Here is a 20,894-nt window from a genome sequence, read left to right as displayed (position 1 = left end):
GGCTGCGTCTGACGGTGCCCGTGCACAGCTTGCCCGCCCATGGAAACAGAGGGGCATCCTCCCTCCCAGGGCCCAGAGGCTGCCCCGGCTCCAGAGCAGAGGCACGTGAGCTCCAGGCTCTCCATGCATGGCCTCTTTGCCAGGTGCTGACCCCGAGGGGGACCTACCTGCCTTGCTGCTGTGTGATGGCTGGTTGTGCCAGGCCTGTCAGGACATGGCAGTTGCTCTGGGTCAACCCAAAGGCCAACCCAGAGCAGTGTCTCCCTGGCAGCAGCTGGGAGCCTCGCTGGTGTCTGAGGCGGATGAAGTATGGGAATTATGAGAATAGGCAGATGCACTGAAGCTTTCCCTGAGCACTGCCCCATTCCCCCGGTGCTCCTGGCTCAGGCACTTCCCAATCCTGATATGTTTGTTCTTTGTGTGGTCAGGGGTTTGCACCTGTTTCTCCTTCTATGGATTTGTGTGGCAGCGTTTTGAATGAACGGAAACATTCAATAGCTACGCTAGTGGTGGTGAGGAGCTGTGCAGGTTAACTATGACTGGATTGAAGAATCCCATCTTTCTGTCTTTGGCCACCTGCTGATTCCACTTGATGACCCTACTTCCTGTGCAGGGAAATTCAGTCATCCATCCACCCCCTATTATTGTCCTCTCCTGATTTTACAGACTTATATCTGCTGCCTGCCTCCTCTCCAGCTGAAGGGCCCAAGGCATTTTCAAGTGCTGAAAAGATATTTCAGGTGCCTGTGCCAGACGACACTGAACACTTTTTCCAGTGGGAGGGACCCCTGCAGGGTGCTTGAAAATATGTTTGTATTGAAGAGATTAAAAAGTTGTCTCTCTCCCCAGTTTACATAAAATGTACAATGTTCTCCTCAAAATGAACTCGCTTATACTGGGAGAACCCAGTAGAGCCTGAATTGGTATGAAAATCTCCTCGCTCAGCAATTCCAACACAAAACCATCCCTGGGGACCCCAGCTGAAGTGCCTTTTTTATGGTTATTGATATCACTGCTCACAGTGGTCAAGTTTCAGAAGAAAGAATCTAATTTTTTGCTGACATTGTAAAATTTGAGGGGGAGTTTAGAGGTCTCTGGGGAGTAAGTGAACCATTTGGCTCAACCAGCTGCACAGGGAATATGATCTAGGCCAAATATAAAAACTTGCAAATTTATATATTTGTTTTAGGTGTTGGAAGTTCATTTGAAGTGATGGTTCTCCTTACAGCCATACTTACATACGCCTGTCCCACACCATTTATGGTATCCTAATGTTTCTCCCCTGGACTGGCCTTGCTGTTGCTGTGAAGAGTCTGAAGCCTTCCTAGGAGGGAATCTCTCGGTCAGTGTGTAGGCAGACTAGTTTTTCCTCAGAGAACTATGGACACTGTTGACCATTACCATGTTCAACTTTTCTTTCTGTTTCATCATCCCAGTTCTCCCATAGGTATATGGAACAATATTCATACCTCTCTCTGGTAAGAAAAGAGATTCTTGCACGCCAGAGTAAACATTTTCATCTCCTATGTGATAAAATTGTTCCACGGAGAGAGATTTCTCCTCTGCTGTTTTTGGACTGGGAGGTGGACCAATTTCCTTCTTTGGCAGCAGAATTGTGACTGTGAAACCACAGAAAGAGTCCTTATATCCTATTGGCCTAACACTTACCTGCTCGCTGTGTCATACAACAGGAAGGAGGTCTCCTATGTGGCATCAGATTTCTGTAGGGAGCCAGGATCATCATGAGTTGGGCTCATGAGAGGTGCCTGCAGCAGCGTCTTCGTCCTCCGAGTCTTCAATATCAAGGGTCTTAAGAGGCACTAACTCAGAAAAATTATAGGGGAAAGTTTTATCCTCCATGTTTGCATGTTGTCATGGAAGATTTCACTTAAGAACCTACTTGATGCTCAAACGAGTTCTGTCCTCTTTCTGTTCAGCCAGGAATGCTACATCAGTGCCAGAGGAAACAGCATGTGCTCAGTGGTCACAGAAGTATTGCCGGAAATTGGATGGCATTATCAGGAACTTGACAGTGTACCACAGGGACTGGAGAAGACCAGGCTGTTGTTGACAGTCGCTTGCATATAGCTCAGGGAAGGTGCTAGGCTTCCATCAGTTCATTCTTGCCAAAGCAGCAGTTCCCTCATGTCCTCAGCTGAGATGTCCACGTGGCAGTCCTGCCAGCAGCAAAGGGCTTGTTAACATGCCCAGGAAACAATCCATGCATGCAATGGCTACTTGGATTGTTTGGGAACAGCCTGTGGCATGGCATCTACTAAACAGTGGATTATCTGCATAACAAGGAAGTTTGGCACCTTAGAGTTTGGCTTCCACATTATGCAAAGCATTTGGACTGCTTCCAGCACAGGCCAACCATGCAGTGCAGTAGGAGGGAGGCATGCACAGGGCAAGTACTTCAGAGCCAGGACAGGGTACAGACTGGATGCTGGTACTAGCACAGCTTTGTCTTCTCAGAAAGGACCTTAAGTATGCTAGAAAGGTGTTTCTTAATTGTGACTGTCAAATTGCAGGTGACAATGAAGCCTTTCTAGGCTGCATACAAGTGGGCAATAAAGTATGTTTATGTGCGAGTGTGTTTGTCTCTGTGGCAATGTACAGGGGTTCCCCCAAGCACCTGCATTTTCTATTGCCTTGAGCCAAATGCTGTGCCATCTCTCCTGCTGGGAAATTTCCCAGATGGCCAAGGATGGTTGGCCTATGGCAGAAGGCTTTTACCAATAGTCCTCTGAGTGCATACTGGGCTGGACACTTTGTCACAAACATGCCATTTTGGTTGGTGCCTCTTCTTTTTATTTTGATCAGTTTACTTTCCATCAAGCTTCCTCCTTGTCAGCACAGAGCAAGTAACTCATGTGGCTCATACAGAAAAGGAATAGTGAGGTTTGTGCCTTCCCAGCCAGGTCAGCCAGAGGAACTTTCCAAATATGCTCATCATTCACTTGTTAGCTCAGACACTGCCAGAATATTTTGAGCAGCAAAAGCCCTGGCAGCCCTGCCAGCTGAAGGGGTTCAGCTGGCAGGCTGGCTCTCTGGTAGGGAAACACTCCTTTCCCCACCTCACAATTCTCAATGTCTGACTGTTTTCCACTTTAGCCACAGTTTCTCTGCTGCCTTTGATCCATGGCAGGGAACAGGGCTGAATATGGCAAGACTGCCCTGGTTCCAAGCCCAGGTCCAACCAAGTAGTGAGGCTGAGCAAGTATTCCCAGAGGCACATGCACACAAAGCACACATATGCATCACATATGTACATATGTACACAGCTGGCCACACAGATCAGCGTGGGTGAACACACTCAGCACTTGCACAAAGAGCACAAATGGCATCATCCTGTTCCCCTCTGACACTTCAGGATGAAGGTCCAGTAGTGGCAATATAGATACACATATGTGCACTATGAACCTGCCAGTACCTGGTGTAGACACTCAGTGTGCCCAGTAGCTGTCCCTGGATCCCAGTCTCCCCAGGCCACATGATGTGTTCCTCATGGCTTGTAAGAAGGCAGCTCTGGAAATCCTTACTGAAGAGGGACTGGAGAGGTGTTAGGTGTCTGAAGGAATGGGAGGACTTTCCATCTTTCCTTCAGGTAGCCTGTGTTTGACTACCTACTGCTGTCATACAAAACAATGTTTTGCTGCTTTGTTTACAGATATAATTTTTAGGGTGTGGCTTAATGTTTTCTCTTACAGTTCTGTTAACAACCACTGCTTTTATTTTCTCTTGTGCAAAACACTGGCTTCCCCAGCTCCTTTGAGTTACACCTTGTTGAAAACTGCAGCCTGTGATTTTTCCAGAGGTGCTTTTTATGCCTGCATCCCAGCGGCTCCAGTTATCTGATGAGTGTATTTTTTTGCAGTTGTCACCACATCTTTCATTGTTCTGGGCATGCCTTTCTAGAGTGAGGATAGGTGTGTTATTGCTTAACTGTACTGCATGATGGGTCAGTTGCTGTCATTCATGTGGATAAAACCCTTCCATGTTGTTCAGCAAGCTCTAGATGACTGGATCATGCAAAGGAGCAAATGAACTGCAGTTGAATATTCCTTCCCTTGTGTTGGGCTTGGCTTCAGTGCGTACATTCCCGATGGAGGTCAGTCCTGCCATTTGGAAGCAGGGTTGGTGCCTGATGTGTATTGGCATCTGTCTTGTGCCTGATCCCCAAAATACTACGACATTACTCATTTCCTCAGTTCAGAAAAGGAATTGGACCACCTGGACCCTGCTCCATTCACAGATCTGAGTTAGAAACTACAGCCTTGGGCCATGCCTGCATGGGTATCTCATGGGATTTTCTTTCCTAGGTCTTTTGTGATAATTTTGTCTGGTTGCAGGAATTGTATAGCAAATTCGTGCTGTGGCTGCACTGTGCCTAACAAACCTTTCCTTGGTATCAGAAGGTCGTTTGGCATTGTAAGCCTATGCTGCTCTTCAACCCAGAGGCTGTACTGACTCATCTTTAATTTCTGCCTGGTTTAATTTCATAGAGTCTAATTCTCTATTTTTGTTTTATTTATATGACTTCTGTTTCAATTCTTTTCTTAAGGTGCAGTTAATTTCGATTTCTCACTGTACCCTACACTTCTTAGTGTGGACTCTGTCCTTTTTATTTTTTTCTTTTTTTTTTTTCCTTTCTTTCTGGGATACTTATACCTATATCCTTTCTGAGGTTGTTTTGCTGGGAATCCATTCCTGCCAATCTTTCCCATGTGCTTATTAGGATAGAAATCGCTGATAATGTAAGTAACATTTATTTGAATATAACTGAGGCTGATCCACACTCAAGACTGATTAATTCTGATAATAGTTGTGAGGTGCTTCAGTAGTAATACTCGATAAGCAAATCCTTATGCCAAGCTTCTGCCCTCCTATGCAGAGGAAAGCAGCTCTTTCTGATACTGCACATGAACTTATTAAAGGAACAGACAAAATTAAAAGTAATTTTGCCAAAACAAGGGTGCCTATCTCTCCTAGCCTCTTCTACTCTGAACTTTCTTCACAACTGAACTGCCTACATTGAATCCTATTGTCCCAGGCAAATGGAAGAATCTTAGATCTGAGATGAAAGTAACAGTGGTGTGGACAAATCTTTCTCATCTAAACAGAGGGATGATGAGCTACCATCAATAGACAATTCTGTTTGATAATATTTTTTAATTTTTAAGAATCTAAACAGGCATAGCTCTGCACTGGAGTGGATCTGGCCTCAAGCCGAGCGGTGGCAGTAACCTTATGTTACTGCCACTAATTTTTTCCACCAGATGCATAGTTCCAGAAGCACTGACTAACAGTGACCTTCCATGCCATGCACTGCTCTGATTTGTATGCCTACCTTAGTGGCAGAAAAGTGAGAGCAGTAAGGGCTTACTGAAAGCTGGTGTGCCAGTACTTGAAGAGTATGCAAGGCACAAGGCCAGCCTGTATGGATTTAGAGGTTTACTAGTGAGTCAGAGAAGGGCAATTTTGTCTTTACCATATCTAAAGGCACCTTCACAATGACCCTCCAGCCAATATTACACTGCACTGTGAACATTTGAGGCTGCTGTGATGAGATCACGTTGATGACGCCCCACCCACATGCAGGTGCCTATCAATACATGCGGTGATAGAGGAGCAAGGCAGTCTTAGCACTGCTTCAGCCTGAGCATTGAGGCGCCACCGTTTTGCACACACTTGCTGGCTTGTAAGGCATGACTTTATTCTACAAAAGCTGTGCTGGTATTTCGGCAGTGAATTTTCTTTCTTCCTTTTTTAGAAGTATCTGTTGACATAGAAATCACACCTGCTGGGATGTGTTTTCAGATTCACTCCTGAGTGTCTTTTAAAGTCTGATGTTACACTTGCCATTTCTGTTTCTCTGGCATTGATTTAAGCACTGGTTTTATGCCGCAGAAAATAATTCAGTTTCTTCAGGTTTTAATTCATTTAGCAATATCGGGTGCATGCCATCTATTTCTGTTGAATTGTTACTCTTCTATTTATTCCAAAACCTCTTGTATAAAAAAAGTGGGAAGATCCCAATTGTTCTGTAGTGAAAAATCAACTTTACTGCAGAGGCCTTATTTTCTCCTGTACACTTTTTACAGCCTGATCATCTGTTAGCTTTTTAAATGCTCCTGAAATCTTCACTGCAACAAAAAAAAAACCACACATAAGCAACTCCCATGGGGTTTCTGGTAATATAAAGCTAGCTCCACAAGCTGCTTTCATTTAAAAATATTTTTTCTCTTAATCACATCAATAAAAATTATTCTTGGTGCAGCACCTTGCTATCACAGCAGAGTAGGTGTCTATGAATGGTCTACATAAGAACCAATATGTCTTCAAACAGCCATTTCCAACCTTACTGATGGAATCAATTTTACTCCACCACTATGAACAATACTTTTTCATCTTCCCACTTAGCTCTACCGGACATAAATCCTGTCAGATAAAAGAACAAACTGTGATTCATAAGGAACTAAAACTCTTAGGATCTCCAGAAAAATAACAAATTAAGTGGCCAGATCTTATAAATCTATGGAATATTCAGTACACTTTATTTGAGAAACATTCCCCATGAGATTTGCAACTTTCAGATGCTGTTATCGGCCACGGTCTCAGTATGAGCAGGGCATGCTGGAGGGATCAGTGCGCCCTGTGGACCTCTGATGAACCATCTGACAGGGAATGCCCAACCTCCACTGCAGCAGCATTTCTGCTGCCCTCTGTGTAAAATGAGATCTCCCAGGAATGTTAGCACCAAAGAAACAGAATTGCTGAAACGCCGATTGTTCAGAGCAAGACTTCTCATCCCAACACTTCCCAACACTAAGATGCAGCTGGGCATAGGACTCTGGAGATGGTAGGATGCACTTTACTTATTAAAACCTCTCTTTCTCCTGTTGACTAATGAAATGCATGCTTTTAACATTCCCTTCCAGAAGGGTCTAGTCCAAAGTGGTGTTGTGCTATGTAGTAAAAACCAAATCCTTTAATGAGCAGGAGATAAGACTAGAGGTATTAGCTGATTTTCAAGGAAAACAGATTGATGAACAGAACTACCAGAAACTTAAAAATTTTCAGGGGGAGATATACAGAGTGTGTACAGGGCAATTTTGGCCCTTCATGACATTGGCCATGGCAAAGGTAAGCCAGCATTTCTGGGGATAGAAGTTACTTGTAAAGACTGCCCTGTCCCACGCACCAAAGCACGGAGAGACTGTGAAGATCTTTCTGGCTCCTAATTGTACTCTCTTGACTCTGCTCCATGGTTAATTTTTGCAATGCATTTGTGGTATATATTAACGGAATAGAAAAGTCTGCCACATAAGAACGTAAAATGTTTCACACTTATCTTTCAGAAGAGAGAGCAGGAAGAGAGGAACTACAACTCCAAAGGTAGCTCAGCACCACTTAACTGTGAAGTGGAGAAGAAGGTAAAAAATAATACCTGGGCAGGTGCTGAATGAATGTCAAAGTTGCACGATTACTTAGGCTCCTACTCTCCAGCAAGCATCAATGGAAGACAACTGGAGAGTGGGTCCTGAGAGAGGACATGACATTAATAATGTCCTTTCCCATCACTCACCAAAGCAGCTGAGGAGCTCCTGTTACAGAGCAGGTGAGTAGGGTGAGAAGGCTGGGTGGTGTCTGGGTAGAACAGGCAAAAAGAGAGGCAACAGGTGGTAGAAGGAGTTGAAGAAGGAGCATGATTTGGAGCAAAGGGAAATCATACTTACTAATATAGTGTAAGCTTGAGAAAGTGACTACTTCTCCAGAAAAGGTCTGAGAACATGCTGATCAGTTGCAAATGCTAACAGATAGCAGAGGTGCCATAATGTCAGCCAATTAATATGGTTTTGTTGCCTTGATTTTGAATGTTGTGAATAGCAGGAACATACATATTGTCCTTTGAGCCGTGGCTACATTCTTAGGTCTAGCACAAATTACTTGTGATCCAAACAACAGTTTGTACACACAGAACATCTCCTGGCAACAGATTAAGATGCATGCAGTTACATACAGAACTATTGTGGGTTATCTTGTATTATCGTTTTCATGACCATTTCCTCCTCAATTCAATGAGGGTTCATCCAAATTCTCAGATCACCCCTTGGAAAACTAGATTTTTCTCTGTGTTCATCCTAAGCCCTTCCTTGTTTGATTTCAGTGGTTCCATATTGCAACATGGAGGCATGGACATAATCCATCCTTCATTAAAGCCATATTTTTGGCTACCCAAGGCAGGTTTCCTTCAGGATAAGGCAAACATTAAAAAGCGTTTTGGAATACAGTGATTTCACATAACAAGAGAGAAGGAAACTCTGAACATTTCCAAGACCACTTAAGGATGGGAAAAATTCCCGCCTAGCTTAAATTCTAATACTCTTTTCACACACTAGACACACTAGTCTTCCATGAAGATCATCACATTTTGGGACTCTGTATGTAAAAGCATTACCAGCATACAAAGTAGTAGAATGTCATGCAATGCCCAATGTGTAAACCCACTGTCTCAGCTCTCCCAGGGGTGCCCCACCATCTACCTGCCCTCCCAGTCCCCACCAGTACCTCTGCTTTCCCTAGGTACACCTCCCTTCAGTGTTTCCAGCCATTTCTTTTGGCACCGTTGCTCACAAGGCCTTGTGGTGTGAGGAGGCACCTGACACGGCCTCCCTGATTGTCCCTCCTGCAGTGCCAGGACAAAGCAGACATTCAGAAACCAGATCTGTTTCCCAAGGCACTCTTTTACCAAGCGAGGCAGGCATTGAGGTACTAAGGCAATGGGTATGAAATGGGTGGGTGGACAGTGGGTTCACAAGAGCAGCGTGGATCCCCCTTCTGGAGTGTATGTACAGCTGTTACAGTCACTCCCAAGGGAGTTCCCTACATCCCTGTGTTCTTATCACACCTCTGGCCACTGAAGCCATGGTTCTGCACCTAGGAATAGCAGCTACCTACACCGTGACTCAACTACTTGAAGAGGGATGATGGTGTAACTAGCAAATGTTCTCACAGATGATCAAAAGCAGCAGAGTTCAAGTCCAGAACAACAGCTAGGTGATGCTAATTTGGTTGTCCCCTTCCTTCCTTCCTTCCTTCCTTCCTTCCTTCCTTCCTTCCTTCCTTCCTTCCTTCCTTCCTTCCTTCCTTCCTTCCTTCCTTCCTTCCTTCCTTCCTTCCTTCCTTCCTTCCTTCCTTCCTTCCTTCCTTCCTTCCTTCCTTCCTTCCTTCCTTCCTTCCTTCCTTCCTTCCTTCCTTCCTTCCTTCCTTCCTTCCTTCCTTCCTTCCTTCCTTCCTTCCTTCCTTCCTTCCTTCCTTCCTTCCTTCCTTCCTTCCTTCCTTCCTTCCTTCCTTCCTTCCTTCCTTCCTTCCTTCCTTCTCCATTTTTTTCTCTCAGTCTCTCCCCCTGCCTTACCTCCATCCTTTCTCTCTTTCACTCTCTGTCGCGCTGTTTCTCTGTCACTGGGGAGGAAAGCACTTGACCATAGGGTCAAGGCAATGTTTCTGGGTCTGAAGTGTATGGCTTGGAAGTGCTTGGAAAACAGCAGTGATGAAAATTATTATGACAAGATATTGACAAGTCATGTCTGATAGTAATCATGTTTTTCCCAAGATCAGTTACCTTTGCATCAGCAGTTCTCAGGTCACAAGCAGTCTGACTCCAGAAATAATGTGTCAGTGCAAAATGACTCCTGCCCTCCGTCTAGCGCAGCAAATCTCAAAGTGAGGAGAAATTCATTTTCCTTACCCCTCCCATTAATATTGTGCTCTGATTCCAGGAAGTTGCTGATCATGTTTTATGGGATGGCTGCTGGCAAGGCCAGGTCAGCCCAGTACAGTGTGTGGGACTCCTCTCTATTTCCCACACCTGCAGTTTGAAGTAGATAATCGGACCAAGATGTTGTCATTTAGGGAACCTGCAACGCTACCTTTCTTCACGTTGCGCACTTAGGAACAAGTTCTGAAGCCATAATTTCTTACAGGTGAGAGAAGAGTCCCAGCATTTTTAAGTGCTTCAAGTGCATCATGATTCTTCCACAGTCAGGCCAGCTTGTTAACTTTTGATGGTCATTGTAATATTGTCCAAGGGGAACAGGGATTTTAGGCATCAAAAATTGGTCCCCAAAGTTGTTGCGCTATTTGCTAGTCAGTCAGCAGGTTTAAAAAGGTACCCGTGAAGCTGGAAATACTTCTCCACGCTTTTACTGAGCCACAGTTGCAATGCACTAACTTTGGAATTAAGCTTTTGTGTTTGGCATTGCTTGTTCATTTGTACGTTTAGAGAAATATGTGCTTTAGTACAAACAGAATCCTTTTGCTCCCTTTCAAGGTGTGGAAACAAAGGTTATGCCTGGAAAGAAAGAATCCCACCTATTCCTTGGGAGCATACTGTGGGAAGGGAGAGAGCAGAGGGGTGGTTTCTCTTCCTTGGTGCCCAGATACTGCTGGCATTGATGCAGATGTCACAGCTTCACACATAAGGATGCTGTCTCTCAAGAGCATCACTTACAAGGACACAAGAGTCAACACAGGCTGTCATCTTTTCTTTAAATATATTCAGCTGCTGCTTAGAAAAGTACTTCCATATTTAGTTATAACATGGGTGTATTCCTTGGGTGTAGTCCTCAGCGTGTTTGGGAGAGGGAGGGCCTCCTAATCCTGAATGCTGTTGCTGCAAACACACTTGGTCAGTGCTTCCTGCTGTCTCCTCCCCACCTCCCCTCCAGCAGCTTCAGATCCCTTCCCCAGCAACTTCACGGCTTCTTGAAGTACTCCCTGGGAATGTTGCAGTGTAGGGCTAGCCAGGAACCTTGAGGGACCCATGAGTGTGCCTGTAGTGACAGAGAGCCAAGTCTCCTTTACCATTCCTGACATCTGCTTGTAGAATCTGTCCTTAGTGGCTACACGATGGATGCACCAGGGTCAGTGCTGCCAGAACGGCTCTTGCGTTTTTTAAGGTTCAATGCTGCTTCCTGTGTAGGTAATTAGGCAGCTGCCTTTGTTAAACACCTATTCAAGATAAATGAGGCACTAATGTTACTGTAATTGTTATCTCCTAGTGGGTACAACGCTCTTTGCTTCAGGGTAAGGTCACCAGTGGTGTACAGACTTGCCATTTGCTCAGACTGCACAGCCCCCTCACGGGTGGGTTCAGCAGCCATCCTTTCTGCCTTGAAGCTCTTCTTCATGGCTTTACCTTGCTTTTATCCTACCCATACATTATATTCTGATTTTAATTGTTTGCATTGTTACCCCTTGAGGGATAAAAAGTCAGTGACTGTTGACTACTTCTTTCCACCCAGTGTTCAGTTCGCTTATACAAAAAACTCATCCATTGCTGCAAAAGTTGCTGGCAGTGTGAAGCTTCCATGTTTAGTCTTTCCCTGTATTCTCCTAGTGTCAGACTCAGATATTTCTTCCATGCTATCATGTTCTCAGAGTTGTTCTCATTTCCAGTTTTAGATAATCAAAACCACTTCCTCTTGATAACTACCCTTGTAAACCTTGTAAAACATTAGTTTACAATTTCTTTTCTTATAAAAAATAATTCTAACTCCAGATTACAATTCATTGCTGGGAAACACTGAAGTGTAGTGCAAAAAAATGTGTTTGCTGTGATGACTGTAACTGTTAGAGTACCTGGAATAGTACATTTTCTGGATCTTACTCCAGAAAATAAATAGATTTCTGGAGCTTCCTCTTGAAATTAATTGTTTAAAAACAACCAGAACATAAGTAACTGCAAAATTGAACTGTAACAACCAAAAGTACTGCTTATGCTTTCTATGCCAAGGAATCTACAGTCTTTATTCTCTAGACATTGACGTGGGTACAAAGACTAATAACATAAGAAAGTGACCAAGAGGTTCACATTTTGTGCAGCCCTCAGGTCACTTTGTTGCCTCATGGCATCCTCACTCTTCCTCTCCAATCTTCTTGCTGTGAAACTCCCGGCTCTTCACTCGGAGCTTGTTGACCTGCGACTCTGCAATGTCAGCCCGCTCCTCGGCTTCCTCCAGCTCGTGCTGGATCTTGCGGAACTTGGAGAGGTTGACATTGGACAGCTCCTCCTGTGAGGGGAGAGGGAGTCGGTGGTGAGGAGCCCAGGGCACGGGTTTCACTCCTCCCGCACCTGGGCCTCGCCGGGCTGCAGCCCTTCCCTGGGGGAAGGCACAGATCTCCAGCCCCCACCCACCACTGCTTACACATAAGCCTCACACAGACCTCCTCATCCTCTCTTATTCAGGACCCCACTGTGACCACCTTCACCAGTACTGTGTCATGCCTGAGAAGCAATTTTGCCCCTTGGATTTGTCATTTGTCTAATTATTCTCCCACTTATTTGGTGCTCAGGTATTAGGGGGGTTTCTCTGGATGTCAAGCCCCTAAAACCCTTGATTGTTAATCACCAGCATTTTCTAAACCTGTGATATTTATCTCCTCACCACCTGTGTGACACCTACAGAAAGCAATGCTTGCCCATTCTCCAAGCAGTACTTACAGCCTCCTCAGCTTGTCTCTTGTAGGATTTCACCTTCATCTGCAGCTTGTCCACCAGATCCTGCAGCCTCAGAATATTCTTGCGGTCTTCCTCAGACTAAAGCCGTTGGCAAACAGGAAAGAGAGTGAATTTTTGGTTTGCCACCATTTAAGGTCAACAGCTCCTCTTGGGGCTGGTGAGTGCAAAATTTGTCTTGCTGTGAGAAAACTGGGTCAGCCCAAGGAGGCCTCCTGCCTTACCTGGTAGGTCAGCTCCTTCACCCTCCTCTCATACTTGCGCACGCCCTTCACGGCCTCAGCGCTGCGCTTCTGCTCAGCATCAACCTCCCCTTCCAGCTCCCGCACCTGCAATGAGAGGCCCATCTTTGGAGCTTCCCCGCTGGCTGCTCACGTGACAGGCTTGCACGTGCACGAATACCAGCCCTACGCACTCTGGCCTCCAGCTTCTGGATTTGCTTCTTGCCTCCTTTCAGCGCCAACTGCTCAGCTTCATCCAGGCGGTGCTGCAGGTCCTTCACCGTCTGGTCCAGGTTCTTCTTCATCCTCTCCAGGTGGGCGCTGGTGTCCTGCTCCTTCTTCAGCTCTTCGGCCATCATGGCTGCCTGAGGAGAGCAAAGGATCAAAGCCATTTTGGGGCTGGAGACGGTTTGGGGGAGAATACATCCACCACCAGCGACGAAAGGAGCCCCCGACTCACATCTGTGATGGCCTTCTTGGCCTTCTCTTCAGCATTGCGGGCTTCCTGGATCGTATCCTCCATTTCACCCTGAATTTGGGCAATGTCTGTTTCCAGCTTCTTTTTGGTGTTGATCAAGCTGGTGTTCTGTGCAACAAGAACAATCACAGTGTTTCCCCAACGGCTTTATATCACATTTAGAAAAAACAAATTGCTTATTTTAAATTACAGATTTATTAATGTTTTACATGAAGAATATGCAGTGCTGATTAATAGTGATGATAACTACAGAAGAGAGTGACATATAGCTGTTAAAAATGAAAATAAACTTGATGATAATGTCAGTTTTCTAAGAACTGTAGATATTATAAATATTCAACCCTAGAATTTACCTGAGTGTGGAGGAGCTGAACTCTCTCACTTGCATCCATCAGTTCCTGCTCAGCCACTTTCCTTGACCGCTCCGTCTGCTCCAGGGCTGCCCGTAGCTCCTCAATTTCAGCCTGCAACAGGTTTGCCCTGCGCTCCACCATGGCCACCTGCTCCTTCAGGTCCTCCTGTGACCTGAGAGCATCATCCAAGTGTATCTGGGTATCCTGGTAAGAGAGAGAAGACAGATTGTGAGGCATATATTTCCGATTTTATTTACTCTTTTCACATCAATATAGAACTGATAGAATTGTAGCACAGGAAAATTTTTCAGGTTTGGTTCAGAACCCAGTGAGCACATGTTTCATTGTGCCATACCTTGAGCACTCCCTGTGTGTTTCTCAGGTTCTTTTGTGCCTCTGCAGCCTGGCGGTTGGCGTGGCTCAGCTGGATCTCCATTTCATTCAGGTCTCCCTCCATCTTCTTCTTCAGCCGCAAGGCTTCGTTCCTGCTCCTGATCTCAGCGTCCAGGGTGCTCTGCATGGACTCCACAATTCTGAGGTGGTTTCTCTTCAGCTGGTCGATCTCCTCATCCTTCTCTGCTATCTTCCTGTCAATCTCAGACTTCACCTGGTTGAGCTCAAGCTGGAGGCGCAGGATCTTCCCCTCTTCATGCTCTAGGGAGGCCTGAATAAGAGAAAAACATTGTGTCAAGGAAGGGATTTCTTTCCTACAGCTGTTCTCTTCCAAACTACCTCCTACTCAGAAAAATGGGACTGTTTTGCTGTGGATGGTGTGGAAAGTGAGGCCTTGACTTTCCTTGACAGTCCCAAGCTTTTACCTCTCACACTGCTCCTCAGTTCCTCTGTTTGGAAAACAACAATTTTGGGCATGTACCTCAGCTTCCTCCAGTGAGGCCTGGAGTTCAGACTTCTCCTGCTCAATCTGCTTCTTGACTTTCTCCAGCTCACGAATCGCCTTTCCTCCCTCCGCAATCTGCTCCGTGAGGTCGGAAATCTCCTCTGTGCAAACAAAGACCCACGGCACGGTCAGGCCCAGAGCAGAATGGGAAGGGCCCTGCCACACCACGGTGACAGGCATCTGTGCAGAGCTGGAGGCACAGGCCCCTGTGGAGCGGTGGGTAGTGGTGGATCGTGGGAAAGCCCTGCCAGCAGCAGAGGGCCAGGGACTTACGCTGCAAGTTCTTGTTCTCACGCTTCAGCGTTTCCAGGTGGTCCAAGGACTCCTCATAGGCATTCTTCATCTTAAAGAGCTCCGTGCTGAGAGAGCGAGACTCCTTCTGGGAGGCTTCCAGCTCAGCCTGTGTTTCCTCATACTTCTGCTTCCATTCTGCCAGGATCTGAAGAGAAAGAGGACCTCGGTATGGATGTGGCAATCAGGAGGGGATGCTCTGCCCAGGAACCCCACATCTGGAGCCCAACAGACCTTGTCAAAGTTCTTCTGCTTCTTATCCAGAGCTGCGCAGGCAGCGTTCGATCGCTCCACATCAATCATCAAGTCCTCCACTTCATTCTGCAGCCTCTGCTTTGTCTTTTCCAGGGAGGCACATTTGGAATTGATGGCTTCAACGTGTTCCTCTGCATCCTGCAGGCGCTGTGCCAGCTTCTTCCTGGGGGAGGTGATAAGCATAGCTCACTGTTAGCAAGCAAGGACATATTTTTACTGTGTTGCTTTTCTCAACAGCATACTTAGCCACTTCAGAGTCTGTGGTCCACATCCTCTTCTATTTGCCTAAATACTACATGGTTTCTATCTGCTATTCTCTGTCTCCTGCACATATGTGCCTCTTTTTTTTTTTCCTTCCAACTCACATGCATTACATGATGAATTTCCTATCCTCCTGCCATCCCACCCCAAAGAAGAAAATCAGCTTCTTCCTGACAATATCACAGTGGTCTCCTCCAATTTCTATTCTTAGTCTCTGCCAGCCTTCCCCATATTCCCACGTACTTGGCCTCCTCCAGCTCCTCCGTGCGCTGAATAGCGTCTGTCTCGTATTTGGTTCTCCACTGGGCCACTTCGCTGTTGGCCTTGGACAGGGCGCGCTGCAGCTCCCCCTTGGCTTCCTGCTCCTCCTCATACTGTTCCCGGAGCAAGTCACAGTCGTGGCGAGCAGACTGCAAGGCGTGGGCCAGGGCACTCTTGGCCTGCAGCAACAGAGTATTGGGGCAATGCATGGAAATATCCTGGGAAATCTCCTGACTGAAACGTTATTGGATGCTTTTTTATACTTCTGTGGACGTGATAATCGATTCATTGGGGAAATAAGCTGGGAGTGAGGAAAAAAAAAAAAAGGATAAACTATGGGGAATAGCTAACTTATGAAGACTTGAGCTGAATTACCTAACTAGATTTTTCCTGTCTCATCATGATAGTTCTGTACATGCATAAATGTCTAAAACACTTATTAGCGAGGAAGGATAAAATGGAAAAGACACAATATTGAAATCCTTCTCACCTTTATCTCTTCCTCTAAGTGCCTCTTGAGTTCCTCAATCTGTTGTGTGAAAGCCTGCTTGCCTCTTGACAGCTGAGAAATCAGAGCATCTTTCTCCTCCACCTGGCGTGAATATTCACCTGGAAAAGTTTGCAGATACACAAGCCTTTTATTGCCATTTGTGACAGTATTGTGAACATTTAGGGCTGTTAATTATGTCATTAGCAGACCTTGCAGAAGCTTATGTTGCCATTTCAAGCATTTCTCATTACAGGGGAGACAAAGTATGCGGGAGAGATCATTGCTCAGAAGGGTCATTTCTGCAATAACTCACTGACATTATTCATTTGCAAATAAGAGCTGTGTATGTCTCACCTGATTCTGTCTGGAGACGAGCTCTCTGAGCATTGAGGTCATTGATCATGCGTTGGTGCTCTTCTTCTTTTGTCTTAATCTCACTTAGTTGATCTTCCAGTGTGCGACACATCTTCTCCAGATTTGCCTGTGTATCAACATAAGGAAGGGGAAGTATTAACCATTCACATTCTTAATAATAGCAGGTGGAGGAAGTTGCATTCTATAGAATTCTATTGGGGCAGAATTGTATTTGGTATAAAGTATTTGCGTACCTTGGCCTTGGAGACGGACTCCATGTTGCTGGCCAAGTCATCAATCTCCATCTTCAGCTCACTCTTCTCCTTCTCCAGCTTCTGCTTCACCCGTTGCAGGTTGTCGATCTGCTCCCCAAGCTCAGCGGTGCTGTCCGCATGCTTCTTCCGCAGGGCGGCAGCCGTCGCTTCGTGCTGCAGCGTGGCCTCTTCGAGGTCGCGGCGCATCTTCTGAAATTCTGCCTCACGCTTCTTGTTCATATCAATCTGAGCTGCCGTAGCCCCTCCTGCTTCCTCCAAGCGCTCGCTGATCTCCTCTAGCTCCCTCGAGAGGTCAGCCCGATGCTTCTCTGCTTTTGCCCGAGAGGTTCGCTCTGCCTCAATTTCCTCCTCCAGTTCCTCAATACGAGCCTGGGGAACATTAGGGACCCTTCGCACCCAGGCCCTCCTCCTACCTGAGCCGAGACTGGGTGAGAGAGGGGAAGGGACACAGACTTGCCTGCAGCTCCTTGATCTTCTTCTGTAATTGCATGCCCAGGGCTTGCTCATCCTCAGTTTTGCTCTGGATCTGGCTGATTTCAAAGTCTTTCCTTTGGGCAAAGAAAGCCATGTTAGTGCCTGAACAAAACCACCCAAGCGCCCCAGCCCAGCACTGAGGTGCCCCACAGACACACTCACTTCTTCAGTTTCTCGTCCAGCTGCTGCTTATCATTTTCCAAGTCCATTATGCTGTCATGGGCCAGCTTCAGGTCTCCTTCGAGTTTCCTCTTGGCTCTCTCAAGGTCCATGCGCAGTTTCTTCTCTTGCTCCAGGGACCCCTCCAGCTAAACAGAACAAGACCATCGGTGCTCTGCCAGCCACGTCTCACTCCATACCTGTCCTGTCCTTGCTCTATGCCTGCGTGCTTACATCGTCCACTTGCTGCTCCAGCTTGGTCTTAGCTTTGGTCAGCGTATTGACTTTGTCCTCTTCTGCCTGCAGGTCATCCAGTGTCTGCTGATGGGCCTCTTGGAGGGCTTTCTTCTCTTTTGTCAGCTTGGCAATGGTCTCGTCCAGGGCTGCCATCTCCTCTGTGAGGTTTTTCACCTTTGAGGAGAAGGCAGCAAGTGTAAAGAAAGGAAGTAGATACAGAAGACCTGTAACAGCACAGTGCTCTTTTTTTGGAGTGAGAGGGACAGGTTGTGCTTTATACCTTGTTTTCAGTGGCATGTTTTTCCTTCTCAACCTTGGCCAGCGTTAACTCAAGGTCATCAATATCTTTCTTCAGCTCTGAACATTCATCCTCCAGTTTCCTCTTCTTGGCTGTCAGCTCAGCATTAATTTCCTCCTCATCCTCGGCTCTTTCAGTCACCTCCTTGATTTTGGCTTCCAGCTGGATTTTGGTTTTGATGAGCTGGTCACATCTTTCCTCAGCATCAGCCAGGCTATCTGCTTCCTGGTGGGGAGACACTGATTTTGTGTTTTAGAATACTTGAAAGTTTCTCTTCTTTGTGTTTTATCTTAGTGAATTGACATATGTGACAGCTATGTGTGAAATAGCCCTTCCATTGCAACAGCTCAACAATGTCGTCAATTTTTCTGTGTGGGAAGTATTTATGAAGTAGTTATGCAAAGTTTGGAATGAGTTCATTTTCCTTTCACTCTTTTCAAAATATCTCTCAGAGTTTGTAGGTGTGAGATTATGTCATGCACTTACAGGCATCCAACGAAGAGAGCATTTCTGTTATTAAGTTTGCACTGGAATGAACTTGCGAGCTTTTTGCTTCATATAGAATAATCAGTGGCTTCCCTTTTGTAAGTCGTGCTGTACCCAGTGTTACATGAGGAAGTAAAGGGTTTATTACTCTCAAGAGAAAAACGTATATAAAAAAGAATATCACTCTTCTACGTTCATTAAAATTACTGCACATAATAAAGACATATTGGCTTTTGAAACACATGCGTATTTGTCACATTTCCAGCATATCTGTTGGAGTTTTCAATGCTGATTTCAGCCGGCTTTCTATTCCTTCAGTCTTTGGTATTTCATTTGAATAGCTTTGTCATAAAGGAGTTTAACTGAGATACCTTTATAAGTAAGGAGACCAAAATCTGTGTCTAATTTTCTCTTTTAGACTGAGGAAAAAACCCTAGGTTTCCCATTTTCTAATTGAAGACTCAAATCACTATGTAAATAGGGGAAACGTGAATAATGTATTTGGTAATTTCAATGCTTTCAATAATTTTATGGGTAATTTAGAATTGCTTTGTAAGATGGGCTTTGAATATCAAATATCGTTGGATTATATTTTAAAATAATAATGTATTTTTATAAATTTGATGTGCCTACAAGGTTCATGGGATATTGTTAATAACACATTTACCACATGACATATGATGAAAGTCCAGGTTTCAGATGGAAATCACTGCATTACTCAGAAATGAAAGATTTTGCTTGATTACTCACCTGCTTTTTATTCTGCGTTGTACTAAATTATGTCTAAATAATACAGAGATGTGAAGTGCCTACCCAGAGATGGTGGTTTAATATTATTATACTTACATATGATCTCCAAATTTGATATACACATTTTGCATTTAAGGGTTATGGATTAAAGCAGGATGGGCAGGACTCGGGCAGCCATTTCACCAGGGAGGTTCAACATCTGCCTGTATCAGGGTGTATCTACCTGTTCCTTTTGATCTTACATGGCAATACTAAGCAGTCCTGAGAACAGCAAAAGACCATAGAACAATCCCGGAAGATGAGACTTTTGTTCAGAAGCAGGAACTCTGGATTAATTTCTTTTTAGATTGGGAAGAAATTGCAAACTGTATTTCCCACATCCTGAATAAACAATCATACATTGGTTACTAAGTGGCTGAATTTACAAGCATCAATTTGAATTCTAGGTTATATTTACTGTCCAAAATGAATTAATCCTCATGAGAAAGAGCTACTGCCTGCAGGACTCACCTGCTCAAAGAGAGCTGGATCTTCAGGCACAACACTCTCCTGAGTATTTCATCTTGGCTACCTATAGACAGCTTCTTCCTCAGAAAGCAAGTGCACTGACTCCCACTTGGAGGTCCCTACCTCTTTGGACTTGCTGTCAGAAGGCTCACCATGCTACTGTGAGACACTAGTTACTTCAGATTTGCAGTCAATATGATGCATAATTCAACAAACAATTGACATTTGGTCATCTAGAATCAGACCTTCTGCTTTTGAAAGAGCAGTGTTTATGTAGACTCCTCTTCTGAGTGGGAAATAGTGATACTCACAGCCTGCACTTGGAGCTGCAGATCATTTTTTTCCTGCAGCAAAGAAACCATTTTCTCCTCCAGCTCTTTCCTCTTTGCCTCAGACTTTGCAAGCTCTTCCTTGGTTTTCTCAAACTCCCCCTTCATGTTGGCCATCTCCTTCTCAGATTCTGCACTCTTCAGCAAGGGCTTGATCTTGAAGAACAGCTTCATCCAGGGCCAGTGCTTCACGTTCATGAATGCACGAACATTATACTGGATGCAGAAGATGGACTCCCTGAAGCATAGTTAAAATGTACGTTGAAAATTTTCAGTATGATAAGTGCCAACACTTTCCCCCAAGTACAGTGACTTTAACTGAAGATGAGGAATGCCTACCTCCTCTCCACCATTCTCTGGTACTCCACTCTCATCAGGAAGCCCCTGCACCTGGCCTGTGTGCGGGTGATGAGCTGTGCCAGCTTCTCATCCCTCATCTCCTCCAGGAGTCCCAGCAGCCCAGCTTTGAAGAACACCTTGAGAAAGGAATGTTGTAGCAGGTCACAGTCAGGTAGAGCAAAGCACAGGCACACAGTGAGAGAGTCAGGGAGGGTTTGTACCTTGGTGTGGCCAAATTTGTACTGGGTGTGGTCCACATCGATGGACCCAAGGAGCTTCTCAGAAGCCTTCTTGCTATCAATGAACTGTCCCTCTGGGATCGCACTGGCATTAAGCACCTTATATCTGTGAGGAGAGAAAGAGGAAGAGAAGGCTGGTTTTTCCCAACCAACACACACGAGCTACTGAAACCCACCAGCTCATTTATAGCTATTTTTGACAACAGAGTCCAGCACGTATGGGTCTGTATGAATGAACCAACATTGTTTTCAGTGATGCCGAGAAGTGCAGTGCTCTTACCTCTGTTTGAAGTCAGCATAGAGAACTCTGCTGGGGAAACCTTTCCTGCAAATTCTGATGCCTTCCAGCACACCGTTGCACCGCAGCTGGTGAAGAACCAGTTCATGCTCCATGGCACCTAGCAATTCAGAGCATAATC

At 45.4% G+C, this 20,894-nt stretch overlaps 1 protein-coding gene across 2 annotated transcripts in view; it reads right to left on the bottom strand.

Annotated features, from left to right (window-relative positions):
- Window positions 1-20,894, bottom strand: part of LOC104040438 (myosin-1B) — an 84,622-nt gene that overhangs the window by 52,416 nt on the left and 11,312 nt on the right. The window contains exons 18-39 of one of the 2 annotated variants that reach the window (XM_064467255.1): window positions 20,756-20,873; window positions 20,458-20,581; window positions 20,237-20,373; window positions 19,880-20,135; window positions 17,808-18,050; window positions 17,525-17,701; window positions 17,294-17,439; window positions 17,115-17,205; window positions 16,637-17,026; window positions 16,383-16,509; window positions 16,029-16,147; window positions 15,521-15,717; window positions 14,996-15,179; window positions 14,744-14,909; window positions 14,447-14,571; window positions 13,928-14,236; window positions 13,573-13,776; window positions 13,202-13,327; window positions 12,936-13,106; window positions 12,745-12,849; window positions 12,506-12,601; window positions 11,785-12,074 (exon numbers count right to left, since the gene is read on the bottom strand). The exons of the other annotated variant lie outside the window; for it this stretch is intronic. Of the exons in view, the coding sequence (XP_064323325.1) occupies window positions 11,919-12,074; window positions 12,506-12,601; window positions 12,745-12,849; window positions 12,936-13,106; window positions 13,202-13,327; window positions 13,573-13,776; window positions 13,928-14,236; window positions 14,447-14,571; window positions 14,744-14,909; window positions 14,996-15,179; window positions 15,521-15,717; window positions 16,029-16,147; window positions 16,383-16,509; window positions 16,637-17,026; window positions 17,115-17,205; window positions 17,294-17,439; window positions 17,525-17,701; window positions 17,808-18,050; window positions 19,880-20,135; window positions 20,237-20,373; window positions 20,458-20,581; window positions 20,756-20,873 (3,767 nt within the window). The 3' untranslated portion in view covers window positions 11,785-11,918. Of the gene's footprint in view, window positions 1-11,784; window positions 12,075-12,505; window positions 12,602-12,744; window positions 12,850-12,935; window positions 13,107-13,201; window positions 13,328-13,572; window positions 13,777-13,927; window positions 14,237-14,446; window positions 14,572-14,743; window positions 14,910-14,995; window positions 15,180-15,520; window positions 15,718-16,028; window positions 16,148-16,382; window positions 16,510-16,636; window positions 17,027-17,114; window positions 17,206-17,293; window positions 17,440-17,524; window positions 17,702-17,807; window positions 18,051-19,879; window positions 20,136-20,236; window positions 20,374-20,457; window positions 20,582-20,755; window positions 20,874-20,894 lie in introns of those variants that run through there. 2 annotated transcript variants of the gene reach the window in all.

This window comes from Phalacrocorax carbo, chromosome 16 (genome assembly GCF_963921805.1).
Source record: "Phalacrocorax carbo chromosome 16, bPhaCar2.1, whole genome shotgun sequence".
Lineage (NCBI taxonomy): Eukaryota > Metazoa > Chordata > Aves > Suliformes > Phalacrocoracidae > Phalacrocorax > Phalacrocorax carbo.
The sequence above is the reverse complement of the archived record's forward strand: the minus strand, read 5'-3'. Positions and strand labels throughout refer to the sequence as shown.